The following is a 17,734-nucleotide window of genomic DNA, read 5'->3' on the forward strand; positions in this document are numbered from 1 at the left end:
AGACTCTGTTCCTTTATTTTCCCATTTTTCTCGAGTTTCGAATATCGAGAAATTATTCGTTGCTTCGTGTTCAATCGGTTCAAAAAATTAGATGCAAAAGAAAAAAAAAAATTGGTTTCAGGTCCCGAAGAGGAGAAATTGTTGGGTTCGATATTGTTGCCGTCGTACAGAGTTACCGTGTGCAAACCAGAGGACAAAGTTAACAGGAAGTTCGCGTTCAAAGCTGAACACGCGAACATGAGGACCTATCACTTCGCGGCCGACAGCCGTGAGAGCATGAATCAATGGGTGAACGCATTGACTTTGGCGACTCTCCTTCAGGATCCAAGCCCGTAAGTGACCACTCACATTTCGTGCCCTAATTACCCGATTCACGCACTTTACGCCAATATACCAATATAGGCGGTGAAAATTTGATGATCGAAATTGAAAATAAAGCCTTGAAAATACTTCGATAATTTGTTCAAAAGATCCAGAATAATTTCAAATAATTGTAGAGTTTATATGTGTAGAGGATTGGGTTAACTATAATTACTATAGTTACGAGTAAATGTTATTCGAGCATTTTAATGAATGACTACTTGAAGTATTTATTTATTTTTAACTGGTTTCTATCTTTTTCAATGCTCCGCCTGCCAACCGAGATCAATGTTTTCAATACCAATCCTCTGTACTGTTCACTGGAAAGAAATCTCGCGGGACAAATCAGAGAACCGTCTATCATACGCTTTGTTGACAATCCTGTTGACACTATACATAATAGTAGAAGAGCTACAGTTTCAACTGATTCAAAATCGATAATCTTCAGGGGTTAATTGAAATATTTTCGAAACTATTAATTATTTCGATAATATTCGTACATGTAGAATTATTATCTTAACTACTCGAATGTATAAAATTATATTTGTAAATTAAACTATCATAATTATCCTAGATAGTATTACGAGAAATAAAAATAGTTTTATATTATACGTTAGAATATTCTGGATTCTAGAAGTTATAGTTATGAAAAGTTTCGTACAATTTTTTCATTTCGAATTGAATTAATACGTATAAAATCATTCTATACAAAATCGTGCTATCTTTTATTATAAAATATAAGAAATGGAAGAATACACCAAGCTGTTCGTAATAAATGAACTATTTATACAAAATTGTAGAACTTGAACGAGAATTTAATTTCATTTTTTAATAATCGCAATACTTAAAGCTTTATTTTCTCTTTTTTTTATGCATTCTATGGAAATTATTTTGTATATTTTAACCTTGCACAAATAACGTAAACATCCATACTCCATCATATAATAATTCAACGAAAGCGAAACCGAAAATAAGTGTACTGTTCACTGGTGGAAAAAAAGTCTCGCAGGACGACACAAGGGCAAGAGAAGTCGTTCGCTAGGACCATTTATCCCCACTTCACGCGCTTTGTTGACGATCCTGACACAACACGCTACATAATAGAATAAGTAGAAGAAGTCAAGAAATATTTTCCAAACTATATAATTATTTCCATACGATATTAATATATTTATTCGTATATATAATTACTATCTTAACTACTCGAATATAAAATTACATTTATAAATTAAACTATCATTACAAATCGTAATTAGCCAAATTAACCAATCAGACCCTTCCACGAGACTTTTTTCTCACCAACGGACAGTACTATACCTCTCACTCGTTTCAAAACGAATATAACAAGAAACGTTTCTCGCCATTATTTATCGCCGACAACAAACGGCAAAGGCTTTCGAAACAAATGCTTTTCGCATTGCAAAAATTCGAATACGGGAATGCAAGTGGTAATCGGCCGATTTGCCGTGCAATTAGGCGAAAGTAAACAGAGAAACAGGAGCGAACAAACCGAGGAATTCGGTTCGGTGGCCGCCTTCCTACCTCGCTGCTCCTACTATCCGCTTTCACGAAAGTGTGCGCCGAGGATCGCGGGTTTCGATCGGGTTCGTTCGTTTGCTCTCTCGAAGTTGGCCGCGGATAAACACAGGCGAGAGTTTGTCGTTGCTCGGTTCGAAAAAACTGCGAAACTGTCTCGTGTTTGCTATTAGAATTTCCTCTCCGCGAGTATTCGAAGCTAACGACTGCGCAACTCTCAAAGCTTTAGGATTCATCGATCTTTGTTTGCACGCTGCATATCTTTTTAGTTAATTACTTATTTTATTACGTATTTTCCTAATTGCATTATCTCTTCTCACGCGTTGATATTTATTCTTGTACAGTTTTTTTTTTTTCAATAAGAATATATTGGATATTCTTAAAGGAAATGAGTAAGAAATTTGCTTTCGATTTAATCAAGTACGATATTTTTAATTTAATTTAATTTAATTTAATTAAGCAAGAAATATATTATCATTAATAATAAAGCATTCTGGACTTTTCGATTTATTATACGAACTAATTTTTCAGAGATTTATGAACGATTTTACACCTTTGTGCACGTTTTTCTCCCCCGTATTAAAATATTATATCATGATACTGTTAATATCGTAACAGTGAAAAGTCTAACTAATGTGGCGTGTGCGCAAAAAAAAAAAAAAAAAAATACGAAGACGAGAAATGAAATTTTTAACGAAATTGAAATTGTAAACGTGTTTTTAATATCTCTGCTAAGTCTAGCATTTCATTTCATTGGGTTTTAAATTGGGTTAAAGGATTAATATAAAAGTGAAATATACGCATGTTGCACGGAAATAGGAGGGGAGGGGGAGGAATAGTTCATCGTATAAAGCTGAAAATCACACGAGCGAGGCGTTTTTTATGCTAAAAATATGGATTATTAAATTTTAGTTAAAAACAAAATATCCCCCTCGCGAAAATGAAATAATCAAATTCTTTCAAACGTCGAATTTTAAATTATAATCACAAAAAGAAAAAAAGTTCAGAAGACGCGTTATGTAAAATCATATTTTATAGTAACAAATCAAACGAAGCGCTCTCTCTCCCTCCCCACACACACTCTTCTGCAAATAGAATTAGCAAGCTTGTTTATTTCTCTCTGAGTCTAAATTAACATCAAATGCAAACGTTTTTAGATTGACAAAATTATCCTGAACGTTAAATTTCCTATATATATAAATCCTTCTTTACCGATTTACCGACTTAACACTGCGAACTATATATATATATATATACATCGAATAAATATCGAACAGAGTCGAAATTCTGACACATTAAGTTAAATCGGTCCTACGGGAATAAAATTATCCTTTATCGAATCTTCGCTCCCTTATCTCGCGTCAAGTCTAATTAAACTCGTCGTTGGTTAAACTTTAAAAAACTTTCAAACCTTTCGAAATTTTGCCCTAATCACATTCTCTTTCTCCCCCTCGCCCTCCAAAGAACGCTCGAAATTTCCAAATTTTACCGAAACGAAAATTTTCGAAATTTATACATAATCGAAATCATTCCAAAGTTTTTTCCAACCATCTTTCTCAACAATCCCCTAATAATAATATAGAAATAGAAATAGAAATAGAAACGAAAGCAACCAGGGAACGAAACGTCGAATGTTTCAGCGGGGGGGGCGAGGCGGCAGTGGTGATCGAGATAGGAGGTCAGCAGGACGGTGAGCGAAGCGCGAGGCCGAGCGTCTCCTCGATATCCTCGATCCTGAACCAGAGCGCGGACGACAGCGATTCTGGTTTCCACGGTTTCCAATCACGGGACGACCCCAGCCACGCGTCCAACAACAACTCCAGCCCGAACAGCGTCAACACCGCCTCCTTTCCGAACCTGAGCAACAATGGGAACGGCAACAATGGAAGCAGCAGCGGCAACAACAACAACGCCACCATCACCGTCGCCGCCACCAACAACAACATCAGCCTCGCCGGGAACAACAACAACAACAACAACTCAAACGACGTCCAACCGATGGTGAACGGCTGGATCCAGCAACAGCAATCCCCTTACGGCCAACCGAGCACTTCCCAGCAGCAGCAACAGCAATACGGCCAATTGATATCGTCCGTCGTGATGGCCAGCCAGCAGGCCCTGCAACAAACCCACCACCACCACCACCAAGCCTTGCTCCACCAAACCCACCTTCCCCACCATCCAACCCAAATCCTGCAACACAACAAGCAACAACAGCCTCAACAAACCCATCTGTCCAACGTGCAAACTGTCCAACCTATGCCGAGGAAATTCGGCCAACCGATTTACGCGAACGCGCCCCCCAAACCGAGGCGGATAACCGACGGCTCGACCGAGTACTCCACCCCCTCCCCCGACCCCGACTACAGGAAATCGCCCGTTTCGCCGGACGTCGCCACCATGGCGGGCAGCAAGAGTCCAATGTCCGACTACGAGAGGGGCGGCGTGATCTACGGAGGGGGGAGTAGATCTGTTGCTGGGCAGCAGAGTCTCAGGACCGATAAGTCCGGTTTGAATTACGGCTACGGCCAGGCGCAGACCGAGAGGCGCACGCCCGACACGTACGGTCGCAGCGCGGCTAAACCGAGGTCGGGGAGGGGGAACGGGGACTACGAGGAGGTTTACGGGGCGCCCCAGTTGTACCAGAGGCCCGCAGGCCCCGTCGGCTACACCAAGGGGGCCTCTCCCGCCCCCATCCCGATCCCCCTTTACGCGCAACAGCATCATCAGTACCAGCACCAGATACACACCGCGACCACGAACGGTGAGCAGAGTTTCTGAATTATTATCTCTCGATAAATGTCTTTAACGCGGTGTACGAGTAGTTGTGTTCTCTGAGAATATTTTTTTTTGAAGAGCTTAAGAGCGTGTATAATGTGGGAGGAAAGTAGGGAAAAGGAGAATGGTTTGTCCGGTTTCAGCGCCGATAATGAGGCAGCCGAGGGCGCAGCCGCCGCCACGGCCGCACAGCGCGGACTTCTTGGAGTACGAGGCGATCAGGAAGCCTCAGCAGCAGATTCCGCCGCAGTGCGAGGAGTCGGTGAATCAACAGAGGCGTCCACAGAGGCCTAAATCGAGTTTAGACATAGTCACTCCGTCGGACGCAGCCAACGATGGATACTTTTATTCCGAGGAAAGGTAATAAGTCTTTCGATTAGAAGGGGAAAAGAAAGGAAAAATTCTGATTTTGATCTCATTTTGATTCTCAACTTTGAATAAATATTCTTCTCGCGAGTTTCCTTTTTCAATGACACGACGTACGTGTGTTGGGCGCAGATACGCGGCACAGATGCGGCAATCCGCGGTTTATCTCCACCAGACGCCCCAGCATCACCAGCAACAAAGGAACCAATCGCTTTCCCGGACGACAATGCCCTCGAAAGCGACTGGGATCCGCGACAGAAGCGACGAAAGTAGGATAGCTACGCTACCGGAAGTTTCCTGCTCGGGCCTGAGGCGGGGACAACACGTTCATCAGCAACACGTGATACCTCACCAATCGCTCCAACGGCATACCGAGTGAGTCACTGTCCATCAATCTTCTGCGTACTTTCTTCCCCAACGTACAAAGAATATACCTGTGCCGTGGTCTTTCTCGATATTTCTTTCGTTGGAGTATAAAAAAAAGTTCTTCTTTAAATTTTAAATGGAAAATTGAAAATGTTAATTTTTAGAAAGTCTTGGAATGAATTTTGCGAGTTATTGAAATTCCAAGTGTCGCGTTATTTTCGATACTTTTTTCAGTCGAGGTTTTCTCCGCACCTGATGCAACTAGACATTCCATTTACTTAACTGAAAATCGATAATGCGCATCTGCCTGTGTTTTACAATGTTCTTACAATAATGGTGTCGCATATAAATGCCTTCCTTTTACTGTTTTGTTTCCATCCGCTTGAACAAGTATAAATGTACTTTGTGGAAACAAATTTCCATGCATATTATCCATGAATCGTAAAAAAAAGAAAGATCTGTATCGAAATTTTCTTAAAAAAAGAAAAAAATGATACTTTTTTAATAATTAGATCAGGATTAATTCACATTAAATAAACGTAGAATCAACTGCACGAATCTATCCATTTTGTTGACATTTTCAACACGTTCGTACGAATTAAATTAGTTTTAGTTTCGCTTCACGATTTCAATACAACATGGATAACCGTGCGGATTAACCGTGTTATAGAATTAGCTCGACTGTATACGCAGTATAAATGAACAGCAACAAGAAAGCTAAAAAAAAAAAAAAGAAATCGTATCAAATTTCGATTCAAAGTGGACAAAACAAAACTAAAACGATCTTTATAAAAAACACAACCTGACCTAAAAAATATAATCTACTTTTAGATTCAAAGCTACGACCTATGGTTCGAGCGCGAAAAAACACGATTAAATTTAAAAAAAAAAAAAAAAAATATCAAATTCGTTATTGTTGGATTCAGAATGAGCAGCAACGAGGCGAAGCTGAGGCGATCGTTGCGGGAGAAGAGTTACGAGGCAAGCAGCCGAGAAATGCTGAGTCACATGGCGGAGGAAGGGACGGTGCCGCGAAGAATTCCACGCGAGTACGAGTGTTCGATGGGGTGGGGAAACAGGGGGACGAGTCAGGGTAGCGCTCACGTGGGCCAACCGTGTCACGCTCCTCACGCCGCCGCCAGACGATGGAACGAGCAGCAACAGTTCTGCAGGTCGGCGTCCGCGCGCCTACCGAGGACCAGGCAGCCGGCCACCTTGGACCCCGACGACGACGATTACGAACGATCGTCCGAGCAGGACTCGCGGGATGGTGAACGAAAGATACAACAGGTTGGTTACATTCATCGTGTGACGATGTTTTCGCGCGTTTTTTTATATTTTTGTACCTCCTTTCGACTCTTTCTTATATTTGATCGATGTCTATGATCGACTTGTAGAAATTTGTACATATACTTTGTGAGTTTAAACGCATTTTTAAAAGTGTTAAGGGATCAAGAAGAATTTACGTATTAAGAAGTAAAGTGTCTTTTGTTTCGCGCGTTTGTCGAGTCGCGTTGTTTGGCTCCCATTAAATTCGACCTTGAATTAACGGTTATGGGTTAACGTTATTGCTCTTGGCTTTTTATTTATTATCGTCCTAAGAATTTTACGAGATATCAAGTCGCGTTTTTATATAATTGTATATCTTACGTATACTCTTTTTCTTTAAAATTGTGAAAAATCCTTTCCCAAAAGTGTGTTTACTTTATTATACATATATACAGCGTGGAAAAAAAACTCTTTCCACTTTCCAACAAAATAACCACGAAATCGAAAGTGGAACGAGCCAACAAAAAATTCTTGAACATTATTAAAGCAGAATCAATGGAGGAGAATTTATCGATCGAGCGGAACATCGTATCGAGATTCCAGTCGGCAATCGGGCCGGATGTCGCGTTGCGAATACTTTCTGGAAGGCGAGCACGCCTCGTAAACGGGCATGACTAATAAATCGGTTTTCCATGACGTAATCATGAAACCAGCGTGTCGGCTGGTTGACGGACAGGACAATTCGTAGCCGCACTAGAGATGATTCATACGAAAGGTGCAACCTGCACGCTACCTGCATCTATGTCACGTCCCGTGATTCTGCTTTCACCGCGACTCCGTTTTATCCTCGTCATCGTCGCGTTCCTCGCGCACTTCCACGAACGTGAAACGTTACTTCTTCGCGCGCGGAATTTCAATCGCGCCTCTCTCTTTTTTCTCCTCGATCGTGAGACTCTAGTTACTTCACCATTTTTCGATCGTGCTACGTATCCGCGATACAATTGTCCGAATCCCGCGTGCCACCAATCTTAAATTTATTTCCCATTTTTTTCTTATTTTTCCTCCAGCGATTATTTCGCTCGAGCAACCAATATTTCTCCTCGTTTCTTTAAAATCAATCCTTCTAAAAATAATATCTGTGCAACAATTTTCGTAAAATTATCAACTGCCGACTTATAACACATCTCTCGCTTCGATTTCCATTCCATCTTGATTTCTACCATTCCAACCCTCGTAAAAAAAAATACACATCCAAAGGTAATTATAAGCGACATTTACCACTCTTTCTCTCTCTCTCTCTCTCTCCCCGCCCCCCCAAAAAAAAAAAAAAAACAGCGTTCTTTAAGAAAGAGGCAAAGACTGGAACGAGATGCGTGGGTGATTACAGCGCGAGGAGTCGATGAAGCGGCTGCTGGAATGGAAGCAGCGGATGCTGCAATCGCCGCTTACCCGGAAGCCATCGGCCTCGGCAAACAGAGGCCGCGCACAGAACGAGCTGTCCACGTATTACAAGCAGCAAGCGCTGCTCGATCTCGCTGCCCACGAGGCGTCGGTCGCCGAGGGCCGCCACTCGAGGCGAAGGGAGGAGGGTGGCCATCGGCCGCACGCGCGCAGTAAGAGCACGGACGGGAGGAGGACTGTCGCCAACGTTTCGCGGTACAACAGCTACTCCAGCGACGACGAAGGTAGGGACACCTCGCCTGAACTTATTATCTGAGCTGCGGCTTCCACCACGTTCCTGGGACCGTGTTGTTCTCCGCTTATCGAACAACCAGCTTTTTTTACAATTTTTAGACACATCGTAGACAATGTGGGATATTGGTATCGAATCGATTGCCAATTTTTCCCCCCCCTTTTTTATATATATAACATCACGTCATGGTGTTTGGGAAAGTTTGAGGTGAAAACTTCGTTTTTGGATGCTATTATTACTTGCTTTTTGTGTGGTTTTTTTTTCTCCTCTCCTTCTTCTTTCGTAGTTTCGAGCTTAGGGAATATTTTAAATTGGTTGGAAAGTTGAGGGTTTTTGATGTAGAGTCGTTACTGCTTTGAGCAATGCAAGGATTTTTGGTTTCGTTTGTTCACGTTGGATTGCAACGAGATCGCCAAGTAAAAATTTCGCTAATTTGACGATATATTAAAAAAAAAAATCATCGAAAGATATCTTTTTTGTAAAAATTTGAATCGCTTTATTATTTATTACGTTTCCGATGACCAAATTTCAAGCGTAGATTCTTTGTTCAAAAGTGATATATTTTTTATCAGAAAAAGAAAAAAGTGGTATCAAAACGAAGTTTAATTCAACTCAACTCTCAATTATTGCTCCTTAGCGGTAATATAAATCGAGTTCTCTCTTCGATGCTCTCTTCTCTAAAGTAGAAAGAAATGAGCACAATTACGCAGAATTTTTCGAGTCCCAGGAACGCGATTATATTTGCGACCATCTAAAGAACTCTTAAGTAGAATTCTAACTGGATTGTACCAAGTATAGCAAACTCTAACCAGTACGTAATCGCTCTAACACAGTATTCACGCGTGTGTTCTGCGTAAAAAAGAAAAAAAAAATAACTAAAACTTTAGAAACGAATGAAAAAAATGCTTCTGTATGATGTTTTACTTTTTCTTTTTTTCTTTTTTTTTTTTGCGCACGAGAGATCGCGTTAAAAAAGAACACGTTAACCAAAGATATATACTTTCGTACAAATGGAAACAAAGCGAGATATTGATTGCGCATGAATAATAACGAGTTTATATCTATATATATATATATTTTTTCTAAACGCTAAATCAATAAACAAAAGTGCCTTTGAGAGTCTTGATATAACAATATATTAATCCGTATGCATCACGAATAATCACACGTTAATTTGAAATTAATCAACTCCTCTTCTGGAAAAGAACTAACAAGAAATAGAAGGCGAGCAAATATACTCGTATCGAGTTAACGAAACGAGATAAAAAAAGCGTACACGTGCGACGTGTTTACGACGACGCCTGCTGCGAAACTTGCTCGTCCGTGCTCTCCTATTTCTCTCTCTCTTTCTTTCTCTCTGTCTCTCTCTTTCTCTCTAGCTGTTTTTTTCTCTATCGCCAAGCCATCCATCCTCGTCCCCCTCCGAGTCGAGGGCTAGATCAAAGATATTCGTAGCTAGCAAAAAGGATGTTTGGAGAGAATCCTATCCTGCGGAAGGAAACCGACAGATAAACAAAAATAAAATAAATAAATAAATAAGTAAATAGATAAAAGACAAAAAAAGAGAAAAAGATAGAAATCCGCGCAAAGAATACGTTCTCTCCGTACGGGGCTCCTTCTCTATCGCTGCTGTTGGGGGTCTGGGCTGTGACTGGTGAATGGGAACGATATTAACACCTTTGGAATTTAACTAGCGATACCGTCCGTTACCGAGCTAACACTAGATCCGAGTAATACTACTTTGCAAGATGTGGGTCAGCATGGCATGTCGAGGAATTTTATATATATATATAATTATACATATACATATATATATATAGTCTAACTAACACTATCCGTAGAGCCATTTCAACTCTCTTGCCATTTCACCTTCTCCTATACAACAAACCATATACCTGCCTCTCCTCACGTAATAACAAAACCGATCGAAGAATTGACGTTTCACGGATCGTTGCGGGGGATTCGATCTCGAAAATTATTCTCAAACGATAAGCAAACAAATTTCAAAGAGGAGAAGAAATATCGTTTTTCTATCAGAACGATGTTTCTCGCAACGATCAGGATCGATCAATCCCCCCTCCCCTCCTCCAAAGCTTCCTCCGCTTTTGTATTATCGCGTCGCAAGGGGAGGGAGGGGGTTGGATCACAGTCACACGCACACGTACGACACACACACACGTACGACACACACACACGCGCGCACGACACGCACACACTCGTAACGAGTAACGAACGTTCCTCTCGTTGTGTGTTTGTTCCGTAACGGACGAAATCAGAGCTGGGAGATGTCCGGAGGAAGCGAACGCGCAGACCCTCGCATGCAGGGATAAGGAGCCCCCGCCACCACTCGGCAATCGGAGACAACAACAACAACAACAACAACAATCGTGCGCCGGCTAATTCGAATCAAGATGGCGGGATCCATCGCGGGACTAGCAGCTGCGGCGGTTACCACCACTACCACCATAACCATCATCACAACCACCACCACTACCAAACCGCGCAAAACGGTCGACGGACGGCGACCAACGACCGCCGCCCGAGCCCCCCTCCGCACCCATCTCCCCACCCGGGCGGGATACCGCCGGACGCGGGCTACGAGGAAGTAAGCTTCCCCTCCCCTCCGAGGATCGATGCCCCGCCACCTGCCACCGCAGCCCATCTTCTTCCCACGGAGGAGAAGCAGCAAAAGTCGAACAAGGATCGATCGAGGACGGAACTCGACGGCGAAGAGGAGGAAGAGGAAGAGGAGGAGGAGGAGAAGGACGAAAAGAAACGCGGTGAGGAGAGGAAGAAACCCGTTTCGGGTATATTGAAGACGTGTACGGTTTACGGTAACAAGGAGCAATTACAACAAGGATTGTCGGGGAAGAGTGGTTCGTACGTTAGTTCGGATACTTGGCCGGGGCAGAAGACGGTGCAGTGGGGCGGAGAGGGGAGGAGGGGGGAGGAGGACGATTGGGAGGAGTCGAACGTGGACATGGAGAGCAAGGTGGTGAGGGAATTTTCTTATCAGTATATAAAGCCTAGGGAGGGGGGAGAGGCGGACAGGAGCGAGGAGGCTAGCGCGAACAACTCGGTGCGATATAGGATACGCTCGTTCGAGAACACGTTGCTGGTTGACGGCACGTCGTGCGTCAAGGAGGAGGAATCGCTCGCCATGCGGCAGCCGTTGAAGCTGTCCCCCCTCCAAGCGACCGAGGCCCACGTCTCGAAGCTGGAGTGCGGCAAGAGGAAGAAGAAAACGACCACCCCCTCCATCATACGAAACTTCGCTCTTGGCGGCGACTCGAGGCACGGGCGACGATCGACGGTTAACGATTCCGCGGCGGCCGAGGAGGGGGAGGACGGGTGCCACGCGAAGCAAGCGTCCACGGACAGCAACAAATCCGTGAGGGATTTGTTGGCCGATTTCGAGAGAAAGTCCCGGCAGGCGCGGGAATACGGCGGCAAAACAGCGGCCGAGGCATTGAGGCATCGCGGCGTGTTCAGCGACTCGGAGGCGTTGTTGTACGACACCGGCAGCGATCTCGACAGGAACGAGGAGGAGGCGAAGGGGAAGAGCGAGAACAGCCACGATCGCCGTTATCAACCGGACAACGAAGAGGATCAGGACGCTGCCTCGAGCAGGAAGAGAGGCGACGCGTCCTCTTTCAGACGCAAGAAGAGGTCCTGTTCCGGGGAGAGGGTGCCCGAAGTTCAAACGGAGGAGGAGGAGGATGCGATCCTCGAGGACGGCCTGTCCAATCCGAGTCGAGGAGGAGGGAGGTTGAGCGTGACCGAGTCCCTGTTGACCCACGTGGATCGGGACCGGTCGTCGGGCGACGAGAGCGGCACCGCGAGTCCCACGATAAAGCAGGAGGAGTCGGTGAGCCCCCCCGAGGAGCACTACCTTCCCATGTCACCGAGGAAAGCCATATTGGACCCGAACGACGAAAACAGGCCGAATCCTAAGATGATGGAGAGCCTGTTCGCGAACCTGGAGCACGAGGAGAGCTCGTACGTGGAGATGGCGCAGAACGGGATAGGCCGCTCGCTCCTCGCCCCTCCGGGCGAGGAGGGCGGCAGGCACGACTCGGGCGACTACTCGACCCTGGACAACAACAACGCGCCTCACTACGAATTCGTGTGCGTCTCGGACAGCAAGATGGAGCCTGTTTACATGGAGGTGAGCCAACTGTCGGAGAAGGGGGAGGAGGAGGGGGAGAGGGCCAAGAAGAGGAGCGGCGATAAGGGGAGGTCGCGCGAGGGGTCGAGGACCGATCTGCCAGATATCTTAACCGCGCTGAAGTCCGACAGTTCCGACGCGGACGACGAGTCGTCCAAGGACCTCGACTCGATCGACGCGCCCCGCCACCCGAGATTCAGCTTGTCCGACACTTTCAGGCCCGCCTCGTATTACCTGGGCGCGAGCAGGGCCATGATAGCCGAGTTGCACGATTCCTCGGACAGCGAGCTGGTCTCCCCGCCCCCGATCCCGACCTCGCCCCCGCCCCTGGACGAGTTGGACTCGCAAGAGGACACGCAGGAGTCCTCCTCCCTCGAGATGAAGAAAGTGTCGCCGCAGGTGCCCGTCGCGAGAACGGAGAACGGCAAGCAGCAATCCATGGAGGGGGGGGGACACAGGCCACCCTCGAGGTTCTCGGACGCGACGATCAGCTCCGCGTTCAGGGACAGCCGGATCTCCCTGGAGAGCGCCTCCGGCAGCGACTCGGTGGCGGACGTGGCGGCCTCGAGGACGACGGCCGAGGAGGAGGCGAGGCACAGGCAGCTGAAGACGAGGCCCGTGAGCGAGGTGTGCGAGGTGCTGGACAGCTTGGACGAGTTGGAATCGCTCGGGAGCCGGTTCGACGGGGCGAGCATCGACCTGGACCGGTATCTGGAGGAGTTGCAGGCGCGGGACGCGTTCAACGTGGAGCTGTTCAACGCGAAAGCGCCGAGTTACAACGGCGTGTACGGGTTCAACGAGGGCATGATGACGGCGGAGAAGGCAGCGCGGAAGGCGACGATGATCCGCCACGAGCCGTCGTCGAGCGGCAGGCGATCGAACGGCAGGGGGGCCGGCGCCCCTGCTTTCGACGACCTCGAATCGAGGTACGGGAACAAGATGGGGTCGGCGAGCAGTTTGCCCTCGATGAGGGTGAGCGACGCGCCGCCCTCCCATCAGCACTCGCAGTCCTTCACGGGGGACGCTCACTACGAGAATATCTCCAGCTTCTCCCCCCTCAGGAGCTCGAACGAGAGCAGCAACCACAGGCCTCGAATCGGGTCCCAGAGTAACCTGTTGTCCCACAGCAGGGAGTCGAGCTACTCGCTGGCCGCCTCGATCTCCACCTCCATGGCTTGCCAGAGGCCGGCCAGCGCCCAATCCTCGTCCATCCACCACCACCACCACTCCCCCACCGGCTCGAATTCCGCGGCTGGCAGCGCGACGACGACGGCCACGACGACGACGACGACAACCACGACGACGAGCCTGGCTGGTAACGCGACCAGGACCCCTCCCCCCTATCCCGACCAACAACGCTTCCAAAACCATCACCACCACTCGAGGTCGGCCAGCCAGGATTCCGCCCGATACTCGATCGTGTCGAACCGCAGGTCCTCGTCGAGCCAGGATTCCACCCGCTATCCAAGCCCAAACACGGTCAAACCCGCCGCCTGCCCCCCATCGTATCTGCCGAGCGAGCCTCGCCCCCACAGCCAGCAATCGAGCGCCGCCCCCTATTACTACTCGGACCTTCAAGCGAGCGCGAACGCCGTGGACACGGCGGCCGAGGCGAGGGAGAAGCCGCCTATCGGCCACACGTCCAGGTTGCCCCAGTTGAACAATCAGAGGGACGACGCCTCGGCTATGAACAAGAGGAACGACATAGGGCGTATAGTGAATCCGATCTCGAGGCAGGCGCCTCCCAGGCAGATCCAGGTGGACGACATCGACGAGGCGAGGCGGATCGCCGCCGAGCTCAGGAAGACGACCTGCCAACTGTTGGGCGACAGCAAGGCGGACCTCGTGGACAAGAAGAACTTCTACGAGTCGGACACGCTGAGGAGGGTGAAGTCCACCGACCCTCTGCCCGACATCTCCTCGCCCGAGATCAACGCCAGGAACCTGTACCCGCACGGGTTGCGGGACAAGTCGAGCGGCCAGCAGGCGAGTCGGGGGGAGGAGGCCGCGTCGCAGGCCACGTCCCACAGAAGATCGAGATCGTTGGAGGGCCTGTTGGACGACGTCGGACTTCAGAATCTGGTCGAGCAGCGGAACAGAAGCAACCGCGTGGCCGCCGTTCAACCGAGCCAGACGGAACGACACCCCCCCCCGAACGACGCCAACGACGCCATCGACCGAGTCTCCTCCTCGACGAACAACTTCAACGATCCCTGGGAACAGGACCTCCTGTGGAGGGAGAGCCTTCGAAGGGTGAGTTTGCGGAACGCCAGGTCGTTGGACAATCTGGACAACCAGCCGCCGAGGCAGCAGCCGACCGCCGCGCCCAATCCGGAGTCGAAGGGAGCGAGGAACAAGATAACCCGTGGCGCCACCTACGTGAACGACAGCGTGGTTCTCTCGAGAGGGAGGGAGAGCTCGTGTCCCCTCGAGGACCGGCCTCGAGTGAAACGGAGAGGCAACAAGGGGCAGCGGGAGGGAGACAGGGACGAGGAGGATGAGCAGGGGGAGGTGGTCGACGATCTGGCCTACGAGAGCCTGTCGATGGAGCGGATTCACGCGGGGGGTTACGTGTGGGACGCGCAGAACGAGGCCTATCGCAAGGCGGCCGTCGACGCGGCCGCCATCTCTACGACCACGAACGCTACTACGATCGTCGAGGATCATTTTTTAGAGGAAGGCAACCTTCCCTCGGTTCGCTCGATCTCCGCGTCCGCGTCCGCGGCGTTCGAGCTCGATCGGGAGAAGCTGCGACAGTGGGACCTGTTGTCGAGCGCCTGCTTACTCCAGGAACAGCAGCAGCAGCAGCAGCAGCGCAGCTCGATGGCGGACTCGGGGCGAGGGTTGCCAATCGTGGAACGGCCTGGAGACGTTCTCGCCGTCAACGCGTTCTCGTTGACCAATCACGATCGAGGTGTCGTTCTGAAGGCGCTCGAGTGCAAGGGTATGCAGGCCACCACCTCGACGAGCGCGATCACGAGCGACAGGCAACAGCTGAACGAGACCAAGGAGGCTTGTAACAGGGCTGCAGGTGAGTGGCTCCTCAAGGCATCCGGTGGTGTGTTCAGGAAGTGACTGACTGGCCGTGTTCCAAATCCTCGACTGGCTCTCGCTCGCTGACTATATACCTGTTCTTCCATCTCGTCGATCGGTCGAAATGCTCGTATGGAGCAAACCAATACGGTCGTATCTGTATATCATGTGTACCTGCGTTTTTTTCTTTTTTTTCTTTTTTTTTCCTTTTCTTCACGGTGGCCTTGTACAGCGTTTCGTTGCCACATGACATACTCTGATGTTCTTTTGGATTCCAAAACTCGAATTATGCGAATTTTACGATATCGTTCTCGATAGATCGTTTTCGAGTAAATGATTATGTGCTCTCTTCGTTTTCTTCGAAAAAGTGATTTCGAGGTTGCGATTCATTTCGTTGATCAGATCGAGAGACTTTCGATCCCTTTCGATCGATGATCTTTGGATTCTTGAGCGCAATGCGATCGCATCCAAGCGTCGATTTTTTTTTTTTTTTTTATGATTTTCAAGGTCATTTCAAAATCTTCACTGATCTCTCTTCTTCTTCTTATTTCGTAATTATTATTAAGAGGATGATCTTGGTGTGACCTTGAAAATCGAACAGGAAATCTTACGAAATTATAGGCCAAGTATTTATATATATATATATTTCTTTCTCTTTCTCTTCGTCCTTCCATCGTTTTTTTCCAACGATGGATCGTCAATTGAAACTATATATTTTTAGAGAATTAAATGTAGTATTTTCAGGTCGATAACAACGAACAAAATTTTATATATACACATATATATATATATATGTATATGTATATACGTGTATATATATATATATGTATATAAAACCATCATTTATACAACTCGTTCGGTTAAGCACCATTCGAGTCTGGAAAAAATTCTTGTATTACTTATATATTGTTAGTCGATAAAGAAGACCGCGTTCCAACTTGCATCCGATCGTTTGCTCGAGCAGAAACGATGTAAATCGAAGTCACGTTTGCTCGATTTCACGATTTGGAAATAACAGAATTTTTCGTCGATGTTACATCACTGTCCTCCTTAGATCGAAATATCCTAACTAACTAATTTGCGAGAAATAAACTAAAGTCTCAACGAATTAATCAACACTTTCAACGTGATACTCAACGATCCGCGTAAACAACGGACGTTCGTACTTAGTAATATCTCGCGTAATAAATCGATGCAAAGTGTCTTCTCCTTCCAAATAATAAATAATGTTTACAAAAATAATTTCCATTCAACGAATCCTGTGAATGAAACTTCAAACTGTGATTATTTGAAAAATGAAAAAAGAAACGAAAAACGAACTAAAGAGGGCAGTGCTACAGTTCGACCAAACTTGTCCAAAGTAAAAAAGTTGCGAGTTGGAACACGGCCCGACAGATGATGAGTGTTGTTGCGTGAGAGTCGATGCGTGAATGTCTCTCGTTAGCGGCCATTGTGACGAGGACTTGCGACTTGTTAAACGGATCGCACGATCCGAGATTACGTTATTCGAAATCCTCTTTTTTTTTTTTCTTCTTTTCGTCGTGTTTCCTTTCCGCGCTCGTCGCGCGTGCGCCTAACGTGGTAACAATTCAACTGCGCTCCACCACGCTTCCGTCGATAATACTTGCACACGGCCTGTTTAACCATACGTGTATTATTTATTATCGCATAAGAGGAAGTTTCGCGAGAGAGAAGAACACAAGAGGCAGATTTTGCCATTCATCTCGGATAGATGGATGAATGAAACTAGATGAAGTATAATAATAATAATGATGATAATAATAACGATAATAATAATAATAATAATGAATTTTCAGGGTACAGGAGTAAAACACGTGACTTTTAAATGGCGACGCGTTCGAATATCGTTCGTTCGATTTCGATGAGCCACGATTGCAGGGGTTTTACACGTTTTTTACCGACCGTTTTTTTTTTTCCTTTTATTAATTTTAAGAGTCGCGAGAGTGTGTACATAGACACGTCAAGTAATCATTGTTATTCTTTCTATTTTCTTATATATATATATATATATATTTTTTCAATTAATATTTTTAGCGTTTAAGCGTAATAATTTAAAGGGGTAAATTTTCTTTCTTTCTTTCTTTCTTTTTTTTTCCCCTCTTAATTATTTTCAGTTTTATAAAATATTTTTGTACGTCTTCGCG

The 17,734-nt window shown here is 46.6% G+C and overlaps 1 protein-coding gene across 18 annotated transcripts in view; it reads left to right on the forward strand.

The window, feature by feature from the left end:
- LOC108000905 (uncharacterized) overlaps positions 1–17,734 on the forward strand; it is a 212,793-nt gene that overhangs the window by 141,663 nt on the left and 53,396 nt on the right. For all 18 annotated transcript variants that reach the window (XR_009830277.1, XR_009830275.1, XR_009830276.1 and 15 more), the window contains 7 exons: positions 122–332; positions 3,537–4,660; positions 4,818–5,034; positions 5,173–5,415; positions 6,333–6,696; positions 8,063–8,360; positions 10,645–15,567. Coding sequence is in view for 15 of the 18 variants with exons in the window: in XM_062076558.1 (XP_061932542.1) it covers positions 122–332; positions 3,537–4,660; positions 4,818–5,034; positions 5,173–5,415; positions 6,333–6,696; positions 8,063–8,360; positions 10,645–15,567 (7,380 nt within the window). In the remaining 3 variants the exon portion in view is untranslated. The remainder of the gene's footprint in view (positions 1–121; positions 333–3,536; positions 4,661–4,817; positions 5,035–5,172; positions 5,416–6,332; positions 6,697–8,062; positions 8,361–10,644; positions 15,568–17,734) is intronic.

Source organism: Apis cerana, linkage group LG6, assembly GCF_029169275.1.
Source record: "Apis cerana isolate GH-2021 linkage group LG6, AcerK_1.0, whole genome shotgun sequence".
NCBI lineage: Eukaryota > Metazoa > Arthropoda > Insecta > Hymenoptera > Apidae > Apis > Apis cerana.